General features: G+C 41.1%; 1 protein-coding gene across 1 annotated transcript in view; it reads left to right on the top strand.

Moving 5' to 3' along the window:
• The window catches only part of slc16a10 (solute carrier family 16 member 10), a 29,939-nt gene extending 3,297 nt beyond the window's left edge, over positions 1–26,642 (top strand). The window contains exons 2-6 of the mRNA XM_068342823.1: positions 15,045–15,189; positions 16,184–16,610; positions 21,946–22,089; positions 22,720–22,948; positions 24,153–26,642. Coding sequence (XP_068198924.1) covers positions 15,045–15,189; positions 16,184–16,610; positions 21,946–22,089; positions 22,720–22,948; positions 24,153–24,382 — 1,175 coding nt within the window. The 3' untranslated portion in view covers positions 24,383–26,642. The remainder of the gene's footprint in view (positions 1–15,044; positions 15,190–16,183; positions 16,611–21,945; positions 22,090–22,719; positions 22,949–24,152) is intronic.
• Positions 26,643–27,416: the final 774 nt, after the last annotated feature.

Below are 27,416 nucleotides of genomic sequence, written 5' to 3'. Positions count from 1 at the left end.
TTTTTTTGCTGATGACACAATTTGTTATTTTGGTGAATGTTTGATGATTAACAAACTCCGCCTGACCTTTGATCCTCATGGAGTGAACAGACAGCGACTGTATTTACATTTGTAGGTCGAATCCCGGTTTGATTAAAAAGTCATGGACGTGAAACAGAAGTATCAACAATAACAGCAGAAAATTCACCAGCACTGATAGAAGTTCCTCATCCAGGTCCCCATCCAGGTCCACCGCCACCAGGTCCCTGTAGCTGCTTACCAAAACTTATTCAAGATATATTTGTTTAATCGGTATGGGCTTCAAGTGCAGACGCAGCTGTAATTCTTGGGTTTTCACAACCAGATTGGAGGAAGGGTTTCTGGAGTTCTTGACCCTGTAACTGTAACTTAACAGGACAACTGACTCAAACGCTATTCGATGGTCTGTATGGGCTTCTCACTCCTTTATGCAGCATCAGTGAAGCAGGAAAAGGGTCTGCCGTGAACCTACAGGGGGAGTGAGACAGATTATCCTTAGGCTTCAAAAAAAGAAGGAGAAGAAGAAGAAATCCATCAGAGAGACAACAGAAATGTTAGGAGTGTCAAAATCAACAGTTTGGGACATTCTGAGAAGAAACAGAGCAAACTGGTGAACTCAGAGAGTCAGGCCTGGACGTCAGAGAAGACCGTGGTGGATGGTCCCAGAACCTTTTGCATGATGGTGAGGAACTCCCTCACAACATCCACCAGAGTGAAGAACGTTCTCCAGGACGTGGGTGTGTCTGTATCCACATCTACAGTAAACACCATACTTCATGAAGGTGGTTCACAGATGGTTCACCACGAGGTGAACACCATTAATCTGCCTGTTCCAGGTCTGGAACAGCATTCCTTGGACAGATGAAACTAAGCTCAACCTGTAACAGAAGATAAGAAGACGTATGGAGAGAGCTTGGAACGGCTGATGATCCAGAACACACCCCATCTGTAAGACCTGATGGAGGCAGCGTGATTGTAGGACACACGGCTTCCAGCGGCCCTGGTGTTAACTGTCGTAGAGACAGAAGCAGTTGGATACACTCTGGAGTGTGTATGGTTTCCACCATATGCAGCAAACTTGGACAGTAGTTCAATTTACGTATGGACAATGATACAAAGCATAGTGAGAAAGCAACCCAGAAGACCTTGAAGGCAAATAAGTGGAATAGTGTGTAATGACTGAGTCAGTCACCAGATCTCAACCCGATCGAAGATGCTTTCACTTTCTTAAAACAAAATTTAAGGCAGAAAGACCGACCCACCAAGAAGAAACCTCAGAAGGCAGTAAAGGCCGGACCAGTTGTAGTTCTCAAAAAGTTTTGTAGGATTTTTGTTCAACCCCTTGAATTAAGCCTGAAAGTCAATGCATGTCGACTGTTTCATTTCAAATCCAGAGTGGTGACATGCAGATCCCAAAGCATGAAAATTGTCTCACTGTAAAAATATTTCTGGGCTCTGGTAGTCTGTTATTAGTGCAGTGTTCTGGTGCAAACAGCTTGTCATTGCATCATTTTCATATACTCATCTTGAGTGTAAAATTTTTATTGAGTTAGATGAACTTAAAGTTTCTCCAGGTTTGTAATTACTCACTGAACATCTGGAAAATCTACTAAAAGTTCCAAACTAATCCACTTTAATAATTGTTGTTACTTCTCTTTTAACCCATGCCGTCATTGTTGTTGTTCAGCCTGATATGGACGTACGCAGCAAGTCAAAGGTCAACCAGCATCCTCCCTAGCGGAGCAGAATTTCACAAGTATGATGGGTAGGAATGTGGGGGAGACAGGAGCGCTGTTGGGAAATTGGTCTTGCTTATGTAACTATCAGTAAGAGTTTCATGTAGATTTAAATGGAAAATAACACAGGAAAAAGTAACTGAAAAAAGTGAGTTCAGTCAGCAAACTGAGGAAGAGGTTTATCCAAGAAAAATACACCAAGGGAGTGCAGCTGTTGCTTCTTGCAATGGATTCGATCTTGACAGACATACACCAGCCTGCAGCTCAGTCTTCATCTTCTAGATAGAATTCATTTGAATTAATTGCTCCATGATCTGGTCCTGGCCAGGGTTTCTTCTGAGTGGACCTCTGTTTGAGGAAAAAACAGTGGTTGTACTTTCTACTCAGTTCTCCACATTTGCTGTCACTGATTGTTTGCCTGCAAACTAAGTTTAAGTGCAGAACTTGTCAACTTGAGACTGACCTCAGAAAGTCACAGACCTTTATTTTTTGGTCATCTTGTGTGTCTGACACAGAGAATAAGGATGATTCTGTTTCCCTCAAGTCGTTTTGGGTATATTTTGTACCATAACAGGGGTAGTTTGGGAGAGGTCTGAACCTCACACACACCAGACTGAACATGTACAGTTCATATTCTCACAATATACACCCAGTGGTAGCCTTTACTGTGTTGGCTTCTGTTGCTGCTGCAACATGAACATGAGTTACAAACGTCTCTACAAAGTTTAGTAGAAGTTGTTTCAGTGGTTAGTTATTATTATATTAAATATATATTATTATATATTTAATTGGGAAAATATCCCATTGAGATTAAAAATCTCTTTTACCAGGGAGTTCTGGCAACGATAGCCAGCAGCAAATAGAACACACAGTCAAGATACATGGAACAGACACAGGAGACAATAAACAGTAGGTAAAAATAAAATTTACAAGTAGAATATGAAAAGCAAGTGGAAGTTATGGAGTCTTCCTTCAGAACGCCTAGTTTGGATTCAAAAGTGCTCACATGATGAACCCGGTTAGTTTCTGGAGCTGATTCCACGTACGAGGTGCAGAGTAAACACCAGCCCTTTGACCCGTGTCAGACTAGAAAGCAATATCTGATCATTTGTGTGGAGAGAAAAAATATCAGGATTTCTCTTGTCAAGTAATGAACAAATGTATTTATGTATCACTGAAGGTATTTGTTCTTCTGCTAACTAAAGAAAAAAGGTTTGAGAAATGATTTTGCTCCCAGTGTTACAGGAAGGACTAAAGAACATCCTGAATCTGCTCTTGACTCTGGATCCGCTCCAAAATGTAATGAGTTCCTTCCTGGCACGTGACACACCCTTCCAAGACATTCATGGAAATACAATATCAATCAATCAAATCAACGCACAAATAGTTCGGTTCAAAACATGACCTCCCTGCCAGAGGTCATGTTTTGTTGTTCCAACCCTTATTTGAAGGGTGAAAGGGTCTCACGAAGGGGTTCTGTGTGAAGACACACAAACATGTACATGGGGGGGGTTGTTGTCTGCCAAAGGTCGAGCACCTTTCCACTGACCTGCAGGCAGCAACACTCCATCAGGAGGAAAAGGCCTGGATTCACGTCTCCTTAACCCGAACAGACTGTAATATAAAACAGATGACGGGAGGGTTCCATTCTGCTCTGCTCCAGCTCAGGTAAATCTAGTCTTCGTCTCCTCTGGTGACCAGAATCGTGCATTTCCTCCTCTGCCCTGTTTTCCTGCACTGGTGCACCTCCTGACGTGAGCACGCGTTCTTCCTGAACATGTTTGTCTGTTCCCGGAGGGAATGTCGAGTGCTGCTGCTCTTCCTGAGGGTTAGAATAAAGGGAACCTTTTCATTCCAGCTAGTTTTATGTTTGTGAGATCAGGAGACAGATTTAAAGGTTTTAAATTACAAAAATTAATGAGACTATAATGAGAGCAATACGGTATTGATTGTAATTACTACTGTAAACACTACAGTAGGACTTGATTATCTGTGAGTTTTTTTAGTGATGATTAGGGATGACATCCAGCTGTAGAAATACGTAATTTGATTTCACTGGAATACATTTCTCATCATCAAATTCATTAATGGCACACATTTATATTTTAAATACCATCATTATGTTAGAGTTCAGCTCAGTAAATTATGATATTCATGAGAACCCTAACCCAACAGAAGGTATGTTCCCATTTGTGTGTCAGCCAAACATTTTAAAATTTCTTTTATTTTATATATTATTATAATCCCCGAAGGGAAATTAAGAATTTGACGGATATCCGTAAAAAATTTGGAGGGATAGGTCGATAAACCACGGAAATAATCCATTAAAAGTGGTGTAGAAAGACACAGACCCAATCATGTTTTAATCGTTTTCAATAAGTAGGAGAAAAAAGGAACAAATGCATTTAAGGAGTAGGACATGTGTCGAGAAACAAGCCTTTTATTTTGGGATTTTGTTCCTCTTTCTTTAATATTGTGATACAGAGCATTTTTCAAAAACTTTTCCTCACAAAACTTAAGTTAGGACAAACCTTTGCAGAATATCCAAGGACTTTTCTGTTCTATTTATAAATGTGTTCTGTCCTGCATTAATGTCAGGTAACAATATTTGGATTTTGGACCACTTCCTGGGTCTTTGACATCTTATGATGATATTGACTCTCTCTTCCCGTATTCTGTTGGTTAAAGTGAAAAACTAGTTAGTCATCAGCGTATTTAGAAAGAGGAACCACCCACTGCGTCCTGGCTGAGGACATAACCTCATTTATCTGGACACTCATTTTATCTTAAGACAGCAGTTTTCCTCCATCCACCCCAACACTTAAGACCTCTTCCTCCTGTTGGCTGCATTTCTTTTTCTGTAGACTAAATATAGTGTGTACTTCAGTGACAAATGTCTGTGCAGATCTTACCTCCTTTAGCATGCTTCTTTTTCCATATTTTGTCCAAGGCATGACTGTAACTTCAAGCTTTTTCCTTTTGCACGTTCATCTAAGACATCTTTTGGACCAACCCTTCTGTGCTTGAGAGATAACTACCCTAAAGTCATATGTAGAGACATATTAAAAAAAACACAGGAGCTGCCAAGTTCATGCGTGAAGCATTTTCAGAAAAGTGTAGAAGGTCTGCCAGTAGCTTTCAAGAATAACACAGACTCACTAGGAACATGAGCAGGATCCTGACTGTTCAGGTGACCCTGACATCGTTTGACAGTCAGGGACTTTGTATCAGCAGAGTAATATCATTTAGCTGACCCGCCACACGACATGTCAACAAACCGCAAGTTGGATTTGTTTCATCTTCATTTTTTATAATGCAGAAGATTCACAGCTTTGCAGCCCTGCTCAACTCTCTTATTAATCAGTGTTAATATGGTAGCTACAAGTACAGGTGCATTATAAAATAAATAAATAAATGTATAATAAAATAAAAAAATAAACAATAAATTAATAGTAATAATAATAATAATAATAATAATAATAGTAATAAAAATAATACTAATACTAATAATAATAATAGTAATAATAATAACAAAAATAATAAAATAAATAAATGTATTATAAAATAAAATCTTTGCAGTTTACTGAGAGGCTGAGTCAATTTTATTTCTGATTTTAGGTTGTGAAGATAATTAATGGAACTAAGGAAGATTAATTTCCCTAGTAGTATGTAGGACTTGTAGCTTGGACTGTCACTAGTTTTTGTGTGACAGCTGTGGTTTTCTCTCACAGCTGATACACTCAAAAACAACCAATCATAATGCGTTAAGCTGGGGCGGGGAGGTTCTCTCTGGTCATTGGCCGTCACAGCTGTGTTCAGGCTCTGGCTTCTTTCTGGGAAGACGGCCAGATGTGGTGAGTCCCGCACCTCATGTCGTAAAAGCCATTCGCCTGTGATTTGAAATTGGAGTAGTCAGAGACATCTGGACCAATCAGAACCTTTGGATTCCTTTATTGTGCTGCTTTGGTGAATGTGAGCTAACTTCAACTTGTGTCCTCCGTGTCAACATCCAGTCATCTTGACCATATTCTGGCTCAATAATATATATTTTTTTCTAATTTTTCATGCAAAGTAAAAGAAAAAAATGGAGGATAGAATTACAGACAAAAGCGTTGTTTTGTCTTTCAGTGTGAAACTGACACACTGATGACGGTTCATAATATTGTTTTAGCATCGCTGTCTGGGACAGCCTGCCATGCTGAGCGTGAAGTAGCAGGCATGTGTCTCACCATGACGCACGGCAACAGACTTCACCACAGCTCACCAGACGATGTGCTGGAATCGGTTTGAGCTGGACTTGCTTATGTCAACATTTAATGGAAGTTAGTGTAAGTGAGGTAGAGTTAACCCCAACAACAACAAATGTGACCTTGAACAAGGCTGGATATTTGTTCCTCCAAATATTAACTAATGGGAATAGATTTTTCTTCCCATGTTCAGTGGCATTGCTTTTTAAAGGGTTAAAGAAGAATGTAAAAGCCGTGGTTAAATAAAGATTAATCGACCAACGAGTACCTGTACTGAAATTGAAGTACCTTCTCATTCACCAGCAAACAACACCTTTAGTTTCTGCAGGAAATGTAGCCTTTAGGCAGCAAAAAGATTTGCTGTTTCTACACTCGTCTCATAAAAAAAGAATCAGAAATTTGAATTAGAAAAACATAGACTGGTTAGACGATCAGCTGACTGACGAACATTTGCATCATGTGACAGAGTGCACAAAAAATAACTTTTCAAACGGCTAGACTAGAGGACGTGTTGCAAGAGGACGAAACGTCACCATCCATGAGATCTGATGATGTAAATATTTTGTCCTTTGCCTCAATTTAATGAGAAGGAAGCTGATGATTTGGATTGCTGGGATTAGTTGGTCCTACTCTGATCAGACTTTGTTATTTCAGTGTGTTTTATCAGGTGAAGCACAGGAGGCATCACTAAGTTACCAAAACCTCACTTATGAATCAATTAAAGCTGCTGTACTGTACTGTACTGTACTGTACTGTACTGAAGTGTATGAATTGGCCACAGAGCAGTATCCTTAGCATTTTTCGACTTGGGGAAAAGAAGCTCAACCAGTCGCCTATGGAGTTTGTGAGGGAGTTAAATAATCATCTAAAACATTGATGTACTGTATGTCCTCTGAAGTTGTCAGTTTGTGCAATTTGATTGTCTTTGACAACTTGAAAACTTGCCCAGTGGTGTTGTCACATACCTGACTGAAGGGTAAACGGGTTAGAAGTGAGGCTGAGGCTGCAGGCTTGGCAAGATCACAGTCATGTTTTTACTCATTCATAAGAGTCGACTTGGCGAGCCTGTGCCTGTGGTATGTAAAGACAATAGCAGTAAAACACCTGTTTACCTTCCAGGTTTTTCAGGTAAGATAGAATTGAGTACTGAGAACCCTTACATTTGGAATGGGGTTGGGTTGTAAAAATAGAATCCTTTTTTTTATTGGACGAGAGGAGGTCATGACCCGAGTGCATATTTAATGATGGGGAGCGTTCGGGTCACTTCGGCTATTTCCATCGGCATGTGGAAATAGCTGCATACTTTTGTATTCTGATGTTATCGCTCGGGGATTTTCGTGAGTCGAAAAAAGTTGTATGTTTTAGCCTTTTTTCCCTAAAAATAAGCACGCCACTGTGGCTACACAGGCTGAAAACCTTGTAGCTACTTTGGAATTTACTGAAGGCCACCATGTCTGAGTCAGGAACTGGATCATTTTCAAGGTCTTCCCTGATTCTTTGCTCTTTGGCAGCGTCTTTGGTACACTTGTTGTTGGAGTCCTTCTGGAGACATTCTGCAGCTTAAACTGTCTTGAGGTAGAAACGGTGAATGCTTTGGAATTCAGAAATGCAACAATACCATGACTCCCTGTCCAAGCAGCCAACATCATCCTGTCAAAGAATATGATGACCACATAGTCTCTGTTAACTTTCTATTCCTTCAGGCAGAATCCACTGAAGGTTGATCAGATCAGAGATGTAGGGTCAATGATCTGCTGATTGGATTTCTTTTAGCTCATAGTGCCACTGTATGTTTACCTTATCTTGAAACCTGTAAATATGTAGTTTATCTGTAATCAGACCGCTCCTTTAGAGCTGACTGTGCTGCCATATAATGCAGTCGTACAAAATCTCCTCAGCATTTGTGTGAGGTTTTTCAAAGGTCAAGCAAATAATTCTCCAACAGGACCAGGACATTTCTTCCTCTATTAAGGTGAAACCCAATTAACCTAGCCTTTAAAATGACAAATCACTGCCATAAACTATTAATATTCAGAGAATAGTTTGACATCGACTCTGTCTGAAGATAAGAAAATCTGCTTACTAAGACATCTGAGGTTCACCTGACTTGCCCGGTATGGGGAAACTTTAGTTACAGGTATCAGCAAAATGTAGCTGACGACTTTATAGTATCTACACACGAAGCAGAAAGAGAAGAAGAAAATCACGACTTCTTATATGTTAGTTCCATTTTTCAAGTCCAGTCCCACCAAAGAAACCATTCTATCCTGTTTCTAACATACAGGTACGGCATCATTTGAAAAGAAAACATGGCAGGTTTTCAGATAACTCGGGTTAATGTTTGACAGCCAGTTTGATCTCACATGCGTTGGCTTGAGCCTGGTAGGTGAAGGTTGTCAGGAGATAAAGCAGAGAGCAGGTAAACAAGTTGGGACCCGAGCAGCACTTCAGAGGCAGACGGAGGACCAGTTGTTTGGCATCCTGCACATGACGGGCATCATCAGGTCACACAGTCTGATGGACCCAGGGAACACATGAGCAAACACACCTGAAGGCCTTTCTGAAACACCATTTTCTGTCTCTTTTTTTTTCTTTTCCCGTTTTTATGTATCAAAGCGAACTCTGAAGTCTCAACATATTCGATTTAGGCTTAAAAAGAACACAACAACAACTTTAACGACTAAAGAAGCACCATTTGTTGTCATTTCTGTTAATGTTGAACACTTAATAACAAGGTAACAACTCATATAATAATACTCATATAATAATAGCATTACAATAATAATGACATTAAAATAGGAGCTGACAGGTTTTAACTTACATGATTTCCTTATCATAAATATAGTCATGTGTTGTCTGCGCTCATTGGCTGTCATTGGCCCACGCAGTCATTCGCTGTAGATCATGACCAATCACAATTCAGAATTAATGCTTGGACAGATTGACATGTCAGTCTCATGTCCTTCGTGTGTTTTCTGGCCTCACGCAACAGGAAGTGCAACCTTTTTCCTAACGACACAGCAGAAAAAGCCACAGCCCCAGAGGGATTCACGTTCGTGCTTCGACGTTTATTCCATGTTTGAGGAAGCAGAGGGGGTGGTGGGTCAGCGCTGCTCGGTGATTGGGGGAGGCTTTCATCCATGAATTCATAGGTGCACCGTTAGGAAGTCACTCTTTAACCTTTACTTGGGATCACCGTATGTGTTTACCTCAGTTACATAAAACGGAACCATCAAAGTTTAAAATAAAAGTGGAAAATTGTCCAGGACTCCAGAAAGCAGGTTAATTGGTGATAATCATAACTAGACTAGTCACCAGTTAAACGTTCTAGTCACCAGTTAAACGTTCACCCCTCTGGTGTACTGGCTCTACTTGATGCTTGGACAGAATTGCGGTGCTGCTGCTTTAACGTAGAGAGTATCCTTTAACCCGTGAAACCCAAAACCTTCTCAAAAGACTTGTCTTTAGATTTTAGTTTTAATCTGTGATCTTTTAATCTGAGATCTGCCAGGTGCTCCTGGACACACAGTGGAAAAACTCTCCGGAGCTTTCTAGTGCACAGGAACTCCAAGAGTCACCAATCTTTAGAAAGCAAGGGAAACATAGTGGTTGGATATCTCTATAGTGTGAGATAAGGTCAGAAAGTACGCTGCTGCTCAGCGTTAATATGATAAGCCCCTCCTGTTTGACAGAGGAACACAATGCTTACGTGAATGAAAGCCTTAGTAGATAGTGTTACTTAATCCTATCTGTCATACCGTGACAATGAGATATAGGGAAAAATTTATTATGATAAATGAGGTGGATATTCTCCATTTTGTATTTGATGATGTCAGCAACATCAGAAAACACCATTAAGAAGTATTTTATAAAAGTACAGTTAGAGTGATCAGAAAGTGTGTTTTCCATCTTGGTGTCTAAACTCTGTTAGGATGTAACCCAAGGCCAAGCCAGCAGGGAAACATAAATATCTCCACGCCGTCCCTTTGCTTTCCTTCATTTCCAAGCAAACATTGAGTTCAGTTAAGTTACAGTTTGTTAGGGTAACCTGAGGCGCCTCAAGCATGGATTTTCATTTTGTAATGTGAGCTGGCTGATGGCGCTGGGCCCAGGTTCGGCTGCAGCAGCGGTTCAGCCCTCTGTGCTGCTTTGTCGTTACTGCAGCTTGTGTGGATCCAGTAATCCTGGTCTGAGACCAACATTCACATCCACACACTGCAGAGGTGTGTGTCCCTCAGCTAACGCTGCACTGTAACTGAGTACTCTGTGGGAGCTGTCAGCTGCTATTATGAATAAAATCTAAATAAAAGCTGCAATTTGCTGCAGGAAATGTCATGACTTGTTGGAGATGCACAAATTATTTATTATGAGTTTTAGCTTTTAGTTTTGTTTAGAGGCTCAAACAATGGTAACAAAAAGTCACTTTGCATGCAGAAGGTGTCGACAAAAAAAGTTAACGACAGCAGTTTGTGTCAAGAGTGTGAAGACATAGATCACTAGTATTTACACTATAATCCACAGGGCTTGAATAGAGAATGTCCTGAATGACATGTATACAGTAGAACCTCGAGATACAAGTTTAATGCATTCAGTGACTCAGTTCATAAGTCAAGCAAATTTTCCCATTTAAAATAACTAAAATCATTTTAATCTGTTCCAGCCTTGTTAAAAACAACCCCTAACCCCCTAAATTATCAATAAAAACATTTTTGTATCAACTAATAGACATACAGACTTTATAATTAATAATTAATTATTATTAATTATCATTAATTATATATAAGTTACGTAAACAATGATAAAGAATGAAAAGAAACACAAAAGTCACCAGAACACACGAGCTACGTCTTTACTCCACCAGCGAGAACGAGATCCGGTCTCACTGATGTTGTATCCATCCGCCAACACGTGGTAAAGAACGAGATGCGGTCTCACTGACCTTGTATCCATCTGCCAACACGTGGCAAAGAACGAGATGCGGTCTCACTGACCTTGTATCCATCTGCCAACACGTGGCAAAGAACGAGATGCGGTCTCACTGACGTTGTATCCATCCGCCAACACGTGGTAAAGAACGAGATGCGGTCTCACTGACGTTGTATCCGTCCGCCAACACGTGGTAAAGAACGAGATGCGGTCTCACTGATGTTGAGAGTGACTTATTATTATTATTATAAAAAGAGATAAGTGTTAAACTCTGGTCTTTTCTGCCACACACGTGATGCGTGTTTGTTTCATATCCATACATTCAGTATCTGCACAAATTAAACATCAGACACAGAACGCTCATGGAAACTGTAGTTATTCAGATATTTTTTAAAGTTTCTGGCTTGAGTTAAACAAATGTCTGGACGTTATTCAGCGGTTGTTTATTGGGTTTAGAAATAGATGGAATCTTTCTTGAGATGTTTCGAAATATGCAATGAAAAGGAGAAAGTCTGGCATGAACTGTAACAGATAACTCCTCTCTATCGCTCCCGGTGAGAATGGTGACGCCTCCAGCAGCTGTGATGATGGTGTGATCCAGGAGAACATCTGGTCCTGTTTCTGCTCAGTTAGCAGTGAGAGCTGTTCATTTATTAACACCATTTACTCCTCAGGTGATTGTTCCACGGCAGCAGCCTGAGTCTTAAGTGGTCCCTGGTGTTAAATGAAGCGTGTGGTCATACCCCATGTTAGATCTTCCATCAATAGGTTCCCAGAACACGCCACAGGGACGAGCTGTTTATTTGGACAAGCCAGCAAAACGGTCCCTCACATCACGGCAATATGAGCCAAGTATGTGGATCCATGAGTCGCTTCCATTAACTCTAGTTAATCGATAACTATTCAAGCAGATGCTCTCATGCAGGCTTTCTACATGTATTCACAAACTGGATCCGTTCAATCCCTCCGTGTGCTTGTCCCTTGTTTAGGACGCCGTCCAGAGCAAACGCTGGTTTAGGGCCACACGGGCCTAAAGGGTAACAGGGGGGTCAGATGAGGAGCAGATGGGTGGAGTGTTTATTTTTACTAATCTAATGACATGTAAGAATTATCATATAAAATAAAAATTTGTGTGATTTGGTAATAATTATAATAAGTGTTAAATTATACAGTTTAAAGAAGTTTGGCCGGCCCGGATTACAAAGCCCAACGGGTCATACATGACCCCTCCCTAGGGTTTGATTTTCGATTCTTCCCATAATTATACACCGTGTCTCGGTTTCATTCATAAAACCTACTCGAGTCCCGACGGGCTGAACACCAGTTTGTGTGTTTGGATGTTGTTTTCGTCACACACTTTATTAATGTAGCTCAACTTTAATTTGTTGTCTTGCAATAAAAATGCTGACTTGACAGCCTGACCATCTGTGGTCGGTAGAGTCACTGAGGGGTCACCGGGTTCAGAGCTGAGGGATCACACTGAGAACGCTTCACAAAATAAGACACACGGTTTAGGGAAACGCTGCTTCATGTCTTACTGTCCACGCAAAGCCCACGGCTACCAGTGGATGTCATCAGTACAAAGTCCTGATATTACATTTTTAGAGTCTAGAATTCCTCCTTGTCTGAACCTGGGTAAAGGACCCAGCAGATGAAACCATGACAGTAATTTCCTGTCATCGTTTTTTCACTGTCATTCATTCCTTTCTATTCTGTAGCTCAAAGCAAAGTTGATACCCCACGAACATGAGACCAGGCAGAGCGGATCTGAATTTAGTGCATTTTTCGGACTGCAGTGTCTGGAATAGATCCTAAGAAGCTTTTAATATATTGGCTCGCACAGGGAAACTAGAGCAGGGCAGTGGGTGAGAGGAGCGTAACCACATACAGGGTAGATGTTGGTATTTTTACATCTGAAAATATAAAGTAGCTAAAAAAAAGTAGCTAGTTTGAACATTTTAACCAACCCATTGCATCGAACTCCAATTATGTAACTGTCTGTCTGAAGATCAGGCCTGGGGTGTCAACCTTAGTTCATACTATTACAGTACAGTATTTTCCGCACCTAAAAACCTCTAATTTTCCTAATTTCTTGTAATCCAATGTGCCTCATATATGAATTTCTTTTAAAATAGACCGTTCATTGAAGAAGAGTTCTCAGATGCGTTTTCTAATCCAGTGCACTTTATGTGTGAATTATTTTTTTTTAATTGGCCGTTCATTCATTATAGCGTGGAAAATACTGTAGCTGGATCGGGTTTGAAATAGAAAAGTTCCTTCTTGAAATAAACGAGCAGTAACATTCATTTTCCAGCCTAGCGCTCCAAACCGTTGCACCGACAAACAGTCAGAGCTGACTGACTGCATTTGTGTTTCAACGACTCGCTGCTTAATCATTTAATTATTACAGTAAATACTTCAAAGCAAATACAGCATTCCCCAGCCGGCCTGACGTTAAGAAAGGGAGGCTGCTTTTATGAAACCGCTCCAGCATGGGAGACAGACAGACAGACAGACAGACAGACAGACAGACAGACAGACAGACAGACAGACAGACAGACAGACAGACAGACAGACAGACAGACAGACAGACAGACAGACAGACAGACAGACAGACAGACAGACAGACAGACAGACAGACAGACAGACAGACAGACAGACAGACAGACAGACAGACAGACAGACAGACAGACAGACAGACAGACAGACAGACAGACAGACAGACAGACAGGCTTCACACTTTTGTTTGATCGTGCTAATGTTATTTAAGGTGCTGAAAAGCTCACAGTGTGCTTCTTTAAATGCTGAGACATTGACTCAGTGATGCAAACACGCTCAGAAATACTACTGTCTTTCTCGAGCCAAGTTGTAGTAATGCAGTGACTATAGAATAATAATAATGTAAATCATAATATAATAATAGTAAAATCCAGAGTCTTATCTGGTGTGGCTGCAGAGTTTTTATGCAGGAGAGGCTCACAGCACAGTTACTGCAGGAATCCTTCCTTTGTAACCTCTTTCTCAGGGGGAAACATGAGAGTGTATGATACTCCAGGGCAAACATGGGTGAGAAGAGGATTCAGGGCGAATAAAGACACGGTGACCCTCAAACCTAACACGGGTCTGCTCCTGTTACTCGACTAAACACTGGAACCCCAGCCGCTCCACATTTTCCCACAGATTTCCTCTGACTTTGCCTCAGTGGAGAAAAACAACTCTCTGAAGTCCATCTGGTGTCTCAGGCCTGGACGTGTCATCTCCTTGGTTATTTTCAACTCACCTGTGTTGTTACAGTAGGATGACTAAGACCAGCGCAGGAGTAAACAGCCCCCCAGGCAGTTCCTACCAAAGCACGTCACTCAGGCCTGGTTTACCCAGAGCCTCCACGGCTCACAAGGCTTGTTTGTGAGGGGTAACTGGGTTTTTTCCACTCCAGTTTTTAATAATAAAAGCCTAAAATGAATTATCTAACCACACTGTGGGAATGATCCCAATAGGGGTTGGTCGTTTTATTTTAGAATGAAGTCATTTTTGTTTCATCAGAAACAGAAACCGTATCCTTCGACAGACTCAGACTGTAAAACGCTGAACTCTGTCCACTGACTCAACAATCTTTAATACAGGTTTGTTTCAAGTTAAAAAAAAGTTCAACCAAGGGGTGAAAATATGAATCAATGAGGGAAACGAGCAAAACATTTTTCATAAACAGACTAAATAAAAACTCTTTATTTAGTTACTAAAGGGATCAAATTGTTTTTTAATGTTTGCTTATTGGCTCTGTGATGTTTGATGTTCTGTCTACAGAGGCGACACATCCATGTGTTTTACTGCATTCTGTCCACTCTGTTTGCTCCTGTTGCAGCAGCATTTACCTGTGTGTGTGTGTGTGTGTGTGTGTGTGTGTGTGTGTGTGTGTGTGTGTGTGTGTGTGTGTGTGTGAGAGAGAGAGAGACAGTCTCATCTTGTTATGAGACTGTCATACATGGATTATTATTTATTATAATTATAATTAATTAATAACAATAATTATTATTATCATCAATCTTATCATTATATTTATCATTGTTATTTTGTTACTTTGGTTTCTCATTCTGACCTTTGCTGTGTGTCCCCTCAGCGTGGGTGGGCTCCCTCTCCATGGGTATGATCTTCTTCTGCTCTCCCATCGTCAGTATTTTCACCGACATCCTCGGCTGCAGAATCACTGCAGTGGGCGGTGCTGCAGTCGGCCTGGTTGGCCTGCTGGCCAGTTCCTTTGTCACGTAAGTGTGTGTGTGTGTGCGTGTGTGTGTGTGTGTGTGTGTGTGTGTGTGTGTGTCCATGCTTTTCTTCAGCTTAGAATATCAGTCATCTAGCAGATTCAGGTCATAGTCCTCTCCAGACTCTAGACAACAATTATAGTAACACTAAGTATTTGTTACAATCATGTCCAACACTTACTTAACCCAGTCCATCAATCTGTGATGGTAAAAATGGTAACGGCTTCAGCAGTTGTATGAACCTGTGCCCCCCAGCCTTTTTTAGACCACAGACCAGTTTAGTCAGACAATACTTTCACGGACTGTCCTTTATCAGGAAAAACACGCTTCTAAGGAATATTAGGTCATGTTGGCCTGTGCAGATGAGGCAACAACCTTCCTGCTGCCTCATAGATTGTTGCCCCTGGAGAGAAACCTGTCTCTGTGGGTTCCATCCGGGTTCTCTGGATTCATTAACAACCTCCAATAACATGCAGCTTAGGTGGACTGGACACACTAAATTATCTGTAGAAGCCTGGAGCAGATCCTACGTCTCTGGTGGACATTGGTCTGTCTTGACCGGTTGGGGTGAAGAAGGAAACACGAAATAGAAGCCATAGAGGGATATAGTCAGAGTGGCAGATAGGTCTAGAAGAGCCATGTCCAAACATGTAGACAAACTCTGTCCAGATACATAAATATACAGTAAATAGGTATTTGCAGTGAAAGTATTGATTTATGAGTAGTTTTGTTCACACAGGTTTGATGTTTGATGGCTAATGATGCTCCAGGGGTCTGAGTTATAAAGAGTCTATGATGAGACTATCATTAATGTGTTCTTTAACACCTGACTTTACACATCTTTCTGTTGACTAAACACTGTGGCTGGTAACAGTAGTAAAGCTATTTACACTTCTCCAGAGAGCTTTAGCAGTCTTTCGGTCAGTATCTGCTGGTTTTACTGGTGTTCTCATTCATGTCAGGGCTGTGCATGAGTCTCCTTGTTCTTCCTCCACAGATCCTTGGGCCCCATGTACTTCACCTACGGCATTGTGTTCGCCTGCGGCTGCTCCTTCTCCTACCAGCCCAGTCTGGTCATCCTGGGCCACTACTTCAAGAAGCGCTTGGGTCTGGTGAACGGCATCGTGACAGCGGGCAGCAGCCTCTTCACCATCACCCTGCCGTTCGTGCTGTCCATCCTGCTGGAGAAAGTGGGCCTCCAGAACACCATGCGCTTTCTCTGCCTACTTATGTTTGTGCTAATGCTAGCAGGCTTCACCTACAAGCCCCTGATACCAGTTAAACCCTCCAACACCCGCACAGGCAGGTTCCCACCCATGAGACAGATCTTCAATGTCAACATCTGGAAGTCTTTGGGATATCGCATTTGGGCCTTTGGTATCCCAGCAGCCCTCTACGGATACTTTGTGCCTTATGTTCACCTGGTGAGTCTACGTTTTTATATTTCTTCCTCATCTGCACTCAGAATCAGTTAGATTATATATACTGTACATAATCTAATGTCATGTTTGTGTGGATATCACCATTACCCCCTCTGAACCAAATGTCACTCTGATGATGAGTAGCAGTAATGTAGTATAAACACAAATAATAATAATAATAAAGAACAAACCCTTAGTTTACAGCTGACCTTGTTAAATTATTGAGAAAAACTGTCATACAGCATTGAAGTAAGAGGAGGAGCCGGTTATTTAATCTGTAATCGGGTTGGAGTTAGCTTGAAGGTGGAGCCTTTGGTAAAGACTCCACTTCTTTAGCGCTTCGTACCTAGGCTCATTACTGCCATTAGCAGTAAATTGGTGGAACTATGTATTACAGTCTTAGAACCCCCCCCGTGGTTGGACCAACCCACTGGTCCACCAAAGCTTCCTTTCGTAAATACCAATGTTCAGCTGTTCAGGATCTAGACTCATGGGGTCTACCGTTAACCTAAAGAATAATTAGTCCTGTTGTTTGATTATTTTTCATGATAAGCAAAAACATTTTTTTGACAAATCGCAACTGGATTATGTTATAACCCCCCCACCCACCCCCACCCCCCAACACACACACACAATTTAGGGAGATCAGACTTGTTTTGGGTGGCAGTAGCTCATTGGGGGCACCAGGACGGAGCTGCCTGCCGCTCTGCCCCCCACTGTATATTGCATGTGTACAGGCCCCTTGAGTGTGTTTGTTTTAGGGGCCTGTACACACGCACTCACACACACATATATATATATGTTATTAAAAATATATATTATCACATGACCTTAGGGCCTTTTGGAGGAAAGAGCAGGAAACGTGGGTCACACATCACATTGTCCAGCTCTCAGCGACGTCGACGTGCTTGAGTCAGCACTTCTATGCAGAAATGCTGAGTTGTGCCGCTCGCGGCCACATTTCCATGAGTGCGTCTCCCAATGTAGCATATCTGTTATACAACGTTGACAATACAAGATAACGTATTGTGCTTCATATGCTTGGATATATTTTCCTAGGAAATGCTTACTCTATTTGTGGCAGCACTTAAAGAATTTAAATGTTCCTTTTTTAATTCAGGTATGCTGTGATCAAGTGGGTATTAATGAATCATAAGGGATTTGCATCGGTATCAAACAAAACGTGACTTTCATACTTTAAAGTGAGCTCATTTCTGTGTTTAAGTCAGTTGAGGTTCGTTGGGTTTTTAAAAAAAAAAATCTTATTTATTCTTAATGTATAATGTTATTTTCTGCAACTAGGTTTTTTCACGGCATGCATTACGTTCGTAGCAGGGGGAAACTCAGGTGTTCCCCCTGCTCGTGGGGTCAATGAAGCATCTCTCATAATTACTAGAAGTCATTTCATATTTTACGAGGACATTGCTGTTACTGCTGACCAGTATCATCATCTTAACATCCAGTCATGCAGGGTGCAAAGAGAATTGTGGGGAATAAGAGACGAGCTGGTGACAATCTGAAGCCTGCCTAGAACCCATGTGTTCTTGTACTTGTGTAAAGTTAATGTATTTATGCTGTTGGGCCGTGATGTTCTATTCCACAAGGTTAACTTGTAACTTCCGAATCGCATTATCAGAGTTAGCTTGTTTTCATAAATATAATCAAACTTACAGACATTCTCAAAAGCAGATAGATAAACTACGTCATCCAGCTCCAGTGAGCCTCTGCTGTTGGGATCAGTTACAGTAGAACCTTAAGATATGACTTCAATCCATTCCGGGACTGATCTGTAAGTCAAACCACTCTCCCCCGTTAAAAATAACTAGTCATTTAAATCCCTTCCAGTCTTGGAAAAAGCCCCAAACCCTCTAAATTATGAAAAATGGCATTTTTATCAAGCAGTAGAAAATGAAGGCATTTCCTGTGTATAATTGATTATATATAAGTAACATAAACAATGATAAAGAATGAAAAGAAACACAAAAGTCACAGGAACCGGACACTACGTCTTTACCCCACCAACGAGAACGAGATCCGGTCTCACAGATGTTGTATGTATCACCCAACACGTGGTAAAGAACGAGATACAGCCCCACAGATGTTGTATCCATCCACCAACACGTGGTAAAGAACGAGATACAGTCTCACAGATGTTGCATCCATCCACCAACACGTGGTAAAGAACGAGATACAGTCTCACAGATGTTGTATCCATCCACCAACACGTGGTAAAGAACGAGATACAGTCCCACAGATGTTGTATCCATCACCAACACGTGGTAAAGAATGAGATACAGTCCCACAGATGTTGTATCCATCCCCAACACGTGGTAAAGAACGAGATACAGTCTCACAGATGTTGCATCCACCCCAACACGTGGTAAAGAACGAGATACAGTCCCACATATGTTGTATCAATCCACCAACACGTGGTAAAGAACGAGATACAGTCCCACAGGTGTTGTATCCATCCACCAACATGTGGTGGTGTCCTGAAACACGACTCGTATCGAGGTTCAACTGTTTTCCAAATAAAAGTTCACACTGGATTGAAAGTTCCGGCCGTCATAGAGGAGTCTGGTGGATAATGGCATCACTTCATTAGTTTGTTGGGATATTTGTGGTATTATGGGATGGGGTATGGGGTCCAGCAGTGATTACAGTCAACACAGAGACTGATTGTTGGTAGTGTTGATGAGAATTAAAATGTTGAAGTTCCGTGTTAAACAACGACACGATACCAGAGGGAGGATGACCACTGATTCATTTGCTCGACCATTCCTTCTGTTTTACGATGAATCCTAAGAGAACGAGCGTTCGGTTTATTTGTAGAATAATAATTACACAATGCAGCTCCGTCCTGTCACTTCACACAGAGGCATGACCGATGGCGTGTGTGAAAGAAAGAGGCCGGTCGATGGAAAGTCATGACATCAGCAGCATTTCGCCAGCTGATCACTATAACAGAAGAATGATGGTTTCCTCTTCCTCTGTGTTACGTAATCTAACAGCGTGACATTTCAGGACAGGGAGTGACCATCTGATGGATAAGGGAAGTGAACATGTCTGCGTTTGTCTGTGCTTCCCTTTTCTGCTGTGTTATGGTGTTTCTTGGCTTTATCTGACCTGATCATGGAGTCCTACGGTAAACTGATCATCAACACGCGGCTCCACAAGTAGATTCCAAATGAAAACATCATCCATCTCCTCAAGAGAATGTGCACGGATAAACTGAAGCAACAAAAGTCACATGTGCTCTCATGTCCAAGTCAAGCTTGGATGTTATAAAGGTGGAGACATATGTAAGAAACAAATAACCCACAATGCAGTGCTACACACACACGAATAGTGGAATGTCTGGAACTGTATAAGATCAACAAGACTAAAAGAGTCTTCATCAGTATCTTTAGGGCAGTGTGGAAGACAACTGTAGAGGCCAACTTGAAGCCAACTGGACAAGGGCAGCATATACCAAGGGGCTACATCACCATCAATGCTGGGATTATATTGCAGTGTTCTGGTTTGCGTGCGTCCTTGTGTCTTTGACGCACATTTTTTGACAGGAACGCACCATCGTCAGACAGCGTGTGTCCCTGAGACACAAGCTTTAAATGCACTTTCATTCAACAAAAATATTCACAATTTTTCCATTTCTCTACTTAAGTTTCTAACCTGGAAATCGCGTGTATGTTTTGATCTCGAGTTTCTCGTACCGAGACTCACCTGCGTGATTCTGCCTTATTAAAATCGACCGAACGGCAACACAACGTTTTACACGCTGCAGTGAGAGAGGAGTTAGACTCTCCAGAGCAAGAATAAGCTGTTGTGTTTCACTGTCTGCTGAAATGTCTCCTGACGTGATTAATCACTATACAAATATAAGTTTTGATTGATTGATTGATTATCACCATGTCTCCGAAAAAGATGCAAAGCAAGTGACAATGAGTGTTTTCTTGAATAAAAAACAATCAGAAGTGAATGAAGGTAAAGAGACAGATATTACTGTCAGCTTGCTGCAGTGACCACAGGAGAGTACATGAATTAAAGGAAAAGAAAACTATTGAGTGAAAAACCCAAACTGTATTACATCTTTCTTTATTTCTAAAACAGTTTTTTCTAATGACTGGAGGGTTCTGTTGGGTTTCTCTACCTGTGAAAGCGTTTTGAAATGTTGACGTGATTAAGCGCTTTACAAATAAAAGTTGATTGAATGTTGATTGATTGATTGATGCTTTAACATTTTGATAAAGCTAATATATAATTTTACTCTTTTTTTTCTTTTTACTTAAACTGTTATGATTTTATTAATAACAACATTAAAATGAACAGTTTGTTTAGTTTTTATATTCTACTATTGGCTAAACTCATTCCTTGCGTACGCTTCTACCGTATATTCTGTTATTACTTTTGGGATGCATAAACGTCATGTTGGGATGCACACATTTTTCTTGAAGCGCATCCCAGGGATGCACTACTTTCTGGAGGTAAAATGAACTTTAATAATGTCGTGATGATAGGATGAAGGACATAGTGAAGGGTCCCAGTTACACCCAAAGTAATTCCCATAGATTGAGTTTTTTTCCCAGTACTTCCTGATTTGGCACTTTTTAGGTTGTTTTCTGTTAACTGAGGAGAAGTCTGAACTCCTCTTATTTTAATCATCATCTCTGTTACCGATGGTAGTAGTTATAGGCTGAGGGAGAGGTTGGTGTAACACCTCTGGTGTTGTAATACACCAGAGTTCAAACAGTCACACCAGATCCAGAGTAAAGAGCGTTGACTACAGCAGCCAGACATCCTGCTAAACCTTCAGGCCCAGAAAAATCAAGATCCGGTGCAGACAAGGGTTAGAGTTTAGTGGTGAATGGGTGGATCTGATGCACCGGACGAGTTTGTCATTGGGTTCTGTGAGACTTTGTTTTCCTTCTAACTGAACACTGTACTGTCCATCTGTAACACATTGAACGTCACTGTTTTGTGTGTCTCTTTCAGTCTTTAGTTGGTAAAGGACATTTTACAAAGAAGGCATCTGATGTTTGCTTCTTGTTCTCAATGGACATTCTTTACCGTATTTTATATATGCAGGAGTTTAATTAACAGATTCACATTTAACCCCTAGAGCAAGGCTGTTAAAACAACACTAGAAATACAGAACTGTTGCGTCTGCTGGGGATCTCATTGGTTTAAACCCAAGTCATTGATTTATTGATGTCATTTATAATCCTCGTACCAACTCAGTGCTGAGCAGTATAAACATCATTTGTCTTCAGCGTTCTCTTCTAATGTTAAATTACGCTCAAATAATCCATCGCTGTGTTCATCACCTGTACTCCCACAGATGAAGCATGTGGAGGAGCGTTTTGGAAAAGACGTTAACAAAGAGGTCCTGCTCATGTGTATCGGCATCACGTCTGGCGTGGGCCGCCTCATCTTCGGCAGGGTGGCAGATTACGTCCCAGGTGTGAAGAAGGTCTACCTGCAGGTGAGAGCCTCCGTCAGCGTCCAGGATGGGGATGTTGTCACGTCTGGAGTTCCAACATTTACTGGTTCTTCCTGCAGATGTCAGTTTATACTGATGTTAAACATATTTAGGGTGAAATTAAATTCAGCTTCACCAATGATCCGCTCTGTGAATCCTTCTAATTCTTAAAAATTAAATTCATAAAACAAGGGAAACTTAATTTACCTTGTTGGTTTTATGGTAGCACACCTTACGTTTGCATGAATTTTATAGAATGCCGTCTGAGGCGATATAAAACTAACTTTCCTGTTAATGTTTTCTTCTTCTAAACTTTCCTCTTTTCTTTTCCTACTTAAATAAAGTTGTTGTTCTGAACTCTGTTGAACAATCCAACAAATTCACTGGAGCTGAGACCATAAGGAGCATTCCAAGCATTCCTCCAGAGACCCTTTTTCTTCCTGCATTCAGAGAAGACATTTATCAATACCCAGAAAACACTTCATGTGACTCCAGCTGGATTTTATTCCTCCTGTTTAAATTCCAAATCAGTGACGTCATAATAAACCTAGACGGAACTTGAAACCTTACCCTGAGACGCTGCTGATCATCGTCCACGGGACGGCCGTGACTCCTCTGTCCTGTTCCTTCTAGGTGGTTTCGTTCTTCGTCATCGGCCTCATGTCCATGATGATCCCGCTGTGCAATATTTTTGGCGGGCTGATCGCCGTGTGCCTGCTGATGGGCCTGTTTGACGGCTGCTTCATCTGCATCATGGCTCCCATAGCCTTTGAGCTGGTCGGGCCCACCGACGTGTCCCAGGCCATCGGCTTCATGCTGGGCCTGATGTCTGTGCCCATGACTGTGGGACCCCCCATTGCAGGTAACACAGAAATAATCCCAATCTGAATTAATGATTTAAAAATACCACCGCTGTATATATTAACTGCGTCTTTTAAATATTTTGCATGCTCAGATTTAATTAATGTGTGGTGGTTTGTTAAATAATTAGACTCACAGCCTCTTAGGCAACACTCTAGTTCTCAGGTCCAGGGGTGCCGTTGTGTTACTGACCTTTACCTCTGACCTCTGAACTCTGTTATCAGTCATTGGAAATCATTGCCAGAAAATAAATGCACCTCTTTCTGTCACTTCTGAATATTTATACTGTTGGAGAAGCAGCTGACATTTCATTATTCACAATTGAACATGATGTGTCTTGTAGGCATCATGTGCCTGTTTTTATAGTGAAATCGGTCTTTCTAAAATTATACTAATTCTCTTTATCGGTTTGGAGATTCCAGGGGCTGATTTATAAGTTCATTGCCGACGGTTACAGGAAGTAATTTCTAGAAATCTTAACACATTTATTCTTCAGGATAGTCTTTTCCTTCATTCATATTCTCAGTCCAGTGGCTGTACAATCTGTGTTCATTTTGATTCATGAATTCATTCTTCTTCTTGACCGCTTCTTCCTCTTTCGTGGGTCACGGGGTCACGGGGGTTGTACGAAAGCGACATCGGCACAAACTGTAACATTTGGGGCAGAAAGAACGATCAGCAGTCGTAGATACTGAAGCTGCTGAACCTCATCACGCTGCGTCTTCTGAGGATTCACGGGCGAGAGGCAGGGGACACTCTGAGCGCGACGCCGGTGCAATGCGGAAGCCACACGAAAGACAAACTACCACTCACACTCACACCCACGGTCAATTTAGAAAGATCAGTTCTCCGAAGCTGCTTACTGGAGATGGGAGGAAGCTCCAATCACAGCTCTTTTGCTCCACCTAGTGGTCACTTTGGCACATTGCGATTGATGGAAGGGTATGGTTGAGAAAAAGATGGTCTGTCTTACTTCTTACTGCAGCTAGTTAATATTACATGAGTGAATGTGAAGTCTTTGCACATTAAGTGAACCCATCAGGATCTCTCTTATATACATCTCTGTCCTCAGTGGATGTAATTACATGATGAATTAACCGTCTTGTTAACCCTGTCTGCTCTCATCTCAGTGTGTTATGGAGACACTGTTTCTGGTGGTGTGAAGCATTTATATCAACATTTCTGTCTCTACTGTGTGTCTACAGGCTTCCTGAGGGACAGACTGGGTAACTACGACGTGGCCTTCTACCTAGCAGGCATCCCGCCCATCATCGGAGGCAGCATGCTGTGCCTGATACCCTGGGTGGAGGCCAGGCGCAAGAGGAGAGAGAAGGAGGCGGCCCTGAATAAGGAAATGGACGTGAGTCAGAAGATGCTGGAGCATGACAAACCTCAAGGGGATGAAAAACGCACAAGTGGAGAATCCGTCGTCTAGGAGACGTGTTGAGCAGACTGACAAACACTCAGTGCTGGGACAGTTTACCTGTGTCTGTAACGATCACCACCTTCTGTGGGAGATGCCAAAGTGATGTAACATATCAGATTGTTTCAATTAGACTGAACTAATCTACAGCTAACTTTTTAAATGAAATGGACAAAAGTGCACATTTTTGTATGTAAAGCTGCTGATTCCGTCTTTAGCAGGTAGCCCTACTGGATCCAACAGTGAATGGACAGATGTACTTCATTCACTCTCAGCAATCAGTTTTCAACACCACCGTCTGTATGTTAGAAATATGCTCTAAAAAGAAACCCTCTTTGTGTTGGCCGTCTGCTTCAGTCCAAACAGCTAAAGATGTCCACCCGGCTGCCATCGATGTTTTCTTTGGTGCCTTCTGAGACACATCCTCTCTAAGGAAGGAGTCAGTGATAATCTTGAAGCTCTGGGATCATCTGAGCATTTAGGATGCTCACGATACTTCAAGGGATGCAGCTCTAAGCACATTGATTCTGTGTGTGAAGACCAGATGCTCTGTCCCTCAGCCAGCGTCTAGGAATCTGATCTTCTATGCAAAGGACTGAGGTGCAGAGAAGTACCCGACTGCAGTAATAAGTAGCTCAGTGTTCGCCAGAATGACTGGGATCTACGAGAAACATGCGTTCTTTCATAATGTTCAGGGCTCATTCTGCATGGGGAGCAGATGGAGGTGAAGTTCACATCCAAAGGCAAGTTAGGATTATGGGTTTTTTAAAAATAAAATAGTCTAAAAGTAAAGATAAAAAGTACTACAAATAACAAATGAATGGGAAGAGGCTATCTGATAAACAGTAAAGCTTTATATCACAGGTTTTATCGCAACAGCTTCACAGAGGTAATTTGACGTTGCAGGAAATACCCTCAACCACTTGTAGGGTTAGGTCCGTCCGTCCTTGTGGCTGAAACCAAATAGCGTCTTTCCTCATGCTTAATAATGCATCTCATCACTTATTTGTCCAGTTTGCTTATTTTCATATTCTTATGTATATTTAAACTTGAATTCAAATATATTTACCTCCTGTATGATAGAGGTTATGCTTTACTCACATCAGCACTTGCTTGTAGAAGTGGGTGCATCTAAGATGAGAAAATCAACACCCTCCCATCCATATCTGTCTCGGACATACGTACAGGAAGTCTTTTGTGTTTGTGAGTGTCTGTCTCAGATGTATACATATGCTGTCCAACATTTCTAAAGTTCAGGTGTGAACATATATAATGTCATTGAAGAAAAGAATTCCTTTCCCGTCCAGCACACGTCCGACCCGAGACGTCCATTCATGAAGAATGTGTTCATGCTGTTGTGTGTGTGTGTGTGTGTGTGTGTGTGTGTGTGTGTGTGTCTATTACCCTATATAATATTTAGCAGTATTTTTTTTTTTGTATAATTTTTATGATTTTTCCAACATATGCTTTTATCATGCCACATAAAAAGTGCTTTTGATTAAAGTGAATATGCACCAGTGCTTCCTACTATGTAAAAGGAACGTTTGTCCAGGAGCTGGTGTAGGTCTGGGTCATAAACCCCCGGTCACCCGGTCAACAGGAAGGGACCTACATGATGATGACCTCATCAAAGAACCAAAAAAAAATCCAAACCAAAACCAAAATGTTGGTGCTTGTATGTTTCCTATCCACATTTTAAAGGTCATTACACATTTTACATTTATTGTTTGAGAGGACGGCCTGAGGACATGAGTTAACTGATCATTGACTAGTGGACCTTTAGTCTGGTCAAGTCAAGTCAACCATTAACCTCTCTTCCAGGCCATTAATCTTTAGTTGACAGCCTTGCTTTTTGTTTTCATTTTGTATTTATTGTGTGGAGAATGTCATCATGCTCTAGTTGAAGACTTGATTTTCTTTATTAGAAAGTGCAAATGAGCTGAAATGGAAACAGCTGAAATCCTGCTGCGTCTATCTGAATGGAAGAACCGTTAGAACACGTCAGGGAGCAACTCTTCAGCGCTGCTGACGGCGGTAAAACTAAAAAACAACAACAACTCAGTGGCCTTAATGGAGAAGTGTGTACTGACACTGAATTTTTGTGTATTAATGACAATACGTCAGCAGACCTTTGATGCTGTCTACCTCAAATAGAAAAGTGTCTTTCTCTGCCTCCCTCTGTACCGTCCCTCCATCAATGTTCCTCCAGCAGAGCATGGACTGATGATGCAACAAGAGAAACGCAAATAAACTGAACAAGTCTTTGAAACAATCTAGCTGTCCAACCTTTGCTCTTTAACAAACTTCAAATGTATCATTAACAAAATATAGTCCATTTAACCTTCAACAAAACTATTCCTCTAAAAATATTTCTATTTGTTGCTGTTAAATCACTTTTAATTTCTCTGTTAGGATGCCGATCATTGAGAGTTTAAGGAATGTCTTGTCAAACTAAATCACTTGTTTGTCTTAATTTGAAGTTTTAATCATTTTGTTAGGCAGAATCGAATGTTTTATTACCTCTAATCATGATTTTGCTCACTGTGTGAAATTATATAAAATAATAATTTCAGACAGATTTAATAAAAATTCGTTTTATTAAAATACCTCTTCATATTTCTAAAAAAAAAGTGTAAGGCTTTGATTATTAATTTGCTGGGATTATTTTGCTCTACATCTAACCTACCTACTGACTTTGTCATCTCAATGTTTGTCTGTGGTTCTTTCTGTCAGGAGAGTAAGGCTCTTCTTGTGTTAAAGAATGTTTTCTACTAAACATACCTTTCCTACATCCATCCTAAGCAGGCTGTTTGGTGGACGTTACATGCATTGTAATATGTTAGCACTTTCAGACTTGATGGTTTTCACACAAGTAAAAAAATAGTTCTTCTAATTTTCCTGGCTAAATTGAATCTTTCGCCTGACAACAACTGAGACATGTTGGCTATCCATCCTTTCAAACCCATAATTCACCTGTACCCACAATCGAGAGGTCATACTACATCATAGTATGACCTCTGTAGGTCAGAAAAGGAATAGCAGCTGG

The sequence above is a fragment of the Antennarius striatus genome, chromosome 19, assembly GCF_040054535.1.
Source record: "Antennarius striatus isolate MH-2024 chromosome 19, ASM4005453v1, whole genome shotgun sequence".
In the NCBI taxonomy this organism is placed as follows: Eukaryota; Metazoa; Chordata; class Actinopteri; order Lophiiformes; family Antennariidae; genus Antennarius; species Antennarius striatus.
The sequence above is the reverse complement of the archived record's forward strand: the minus strand, read 5'-3'. Positions and strand labels throughout refer to the sequence as shown.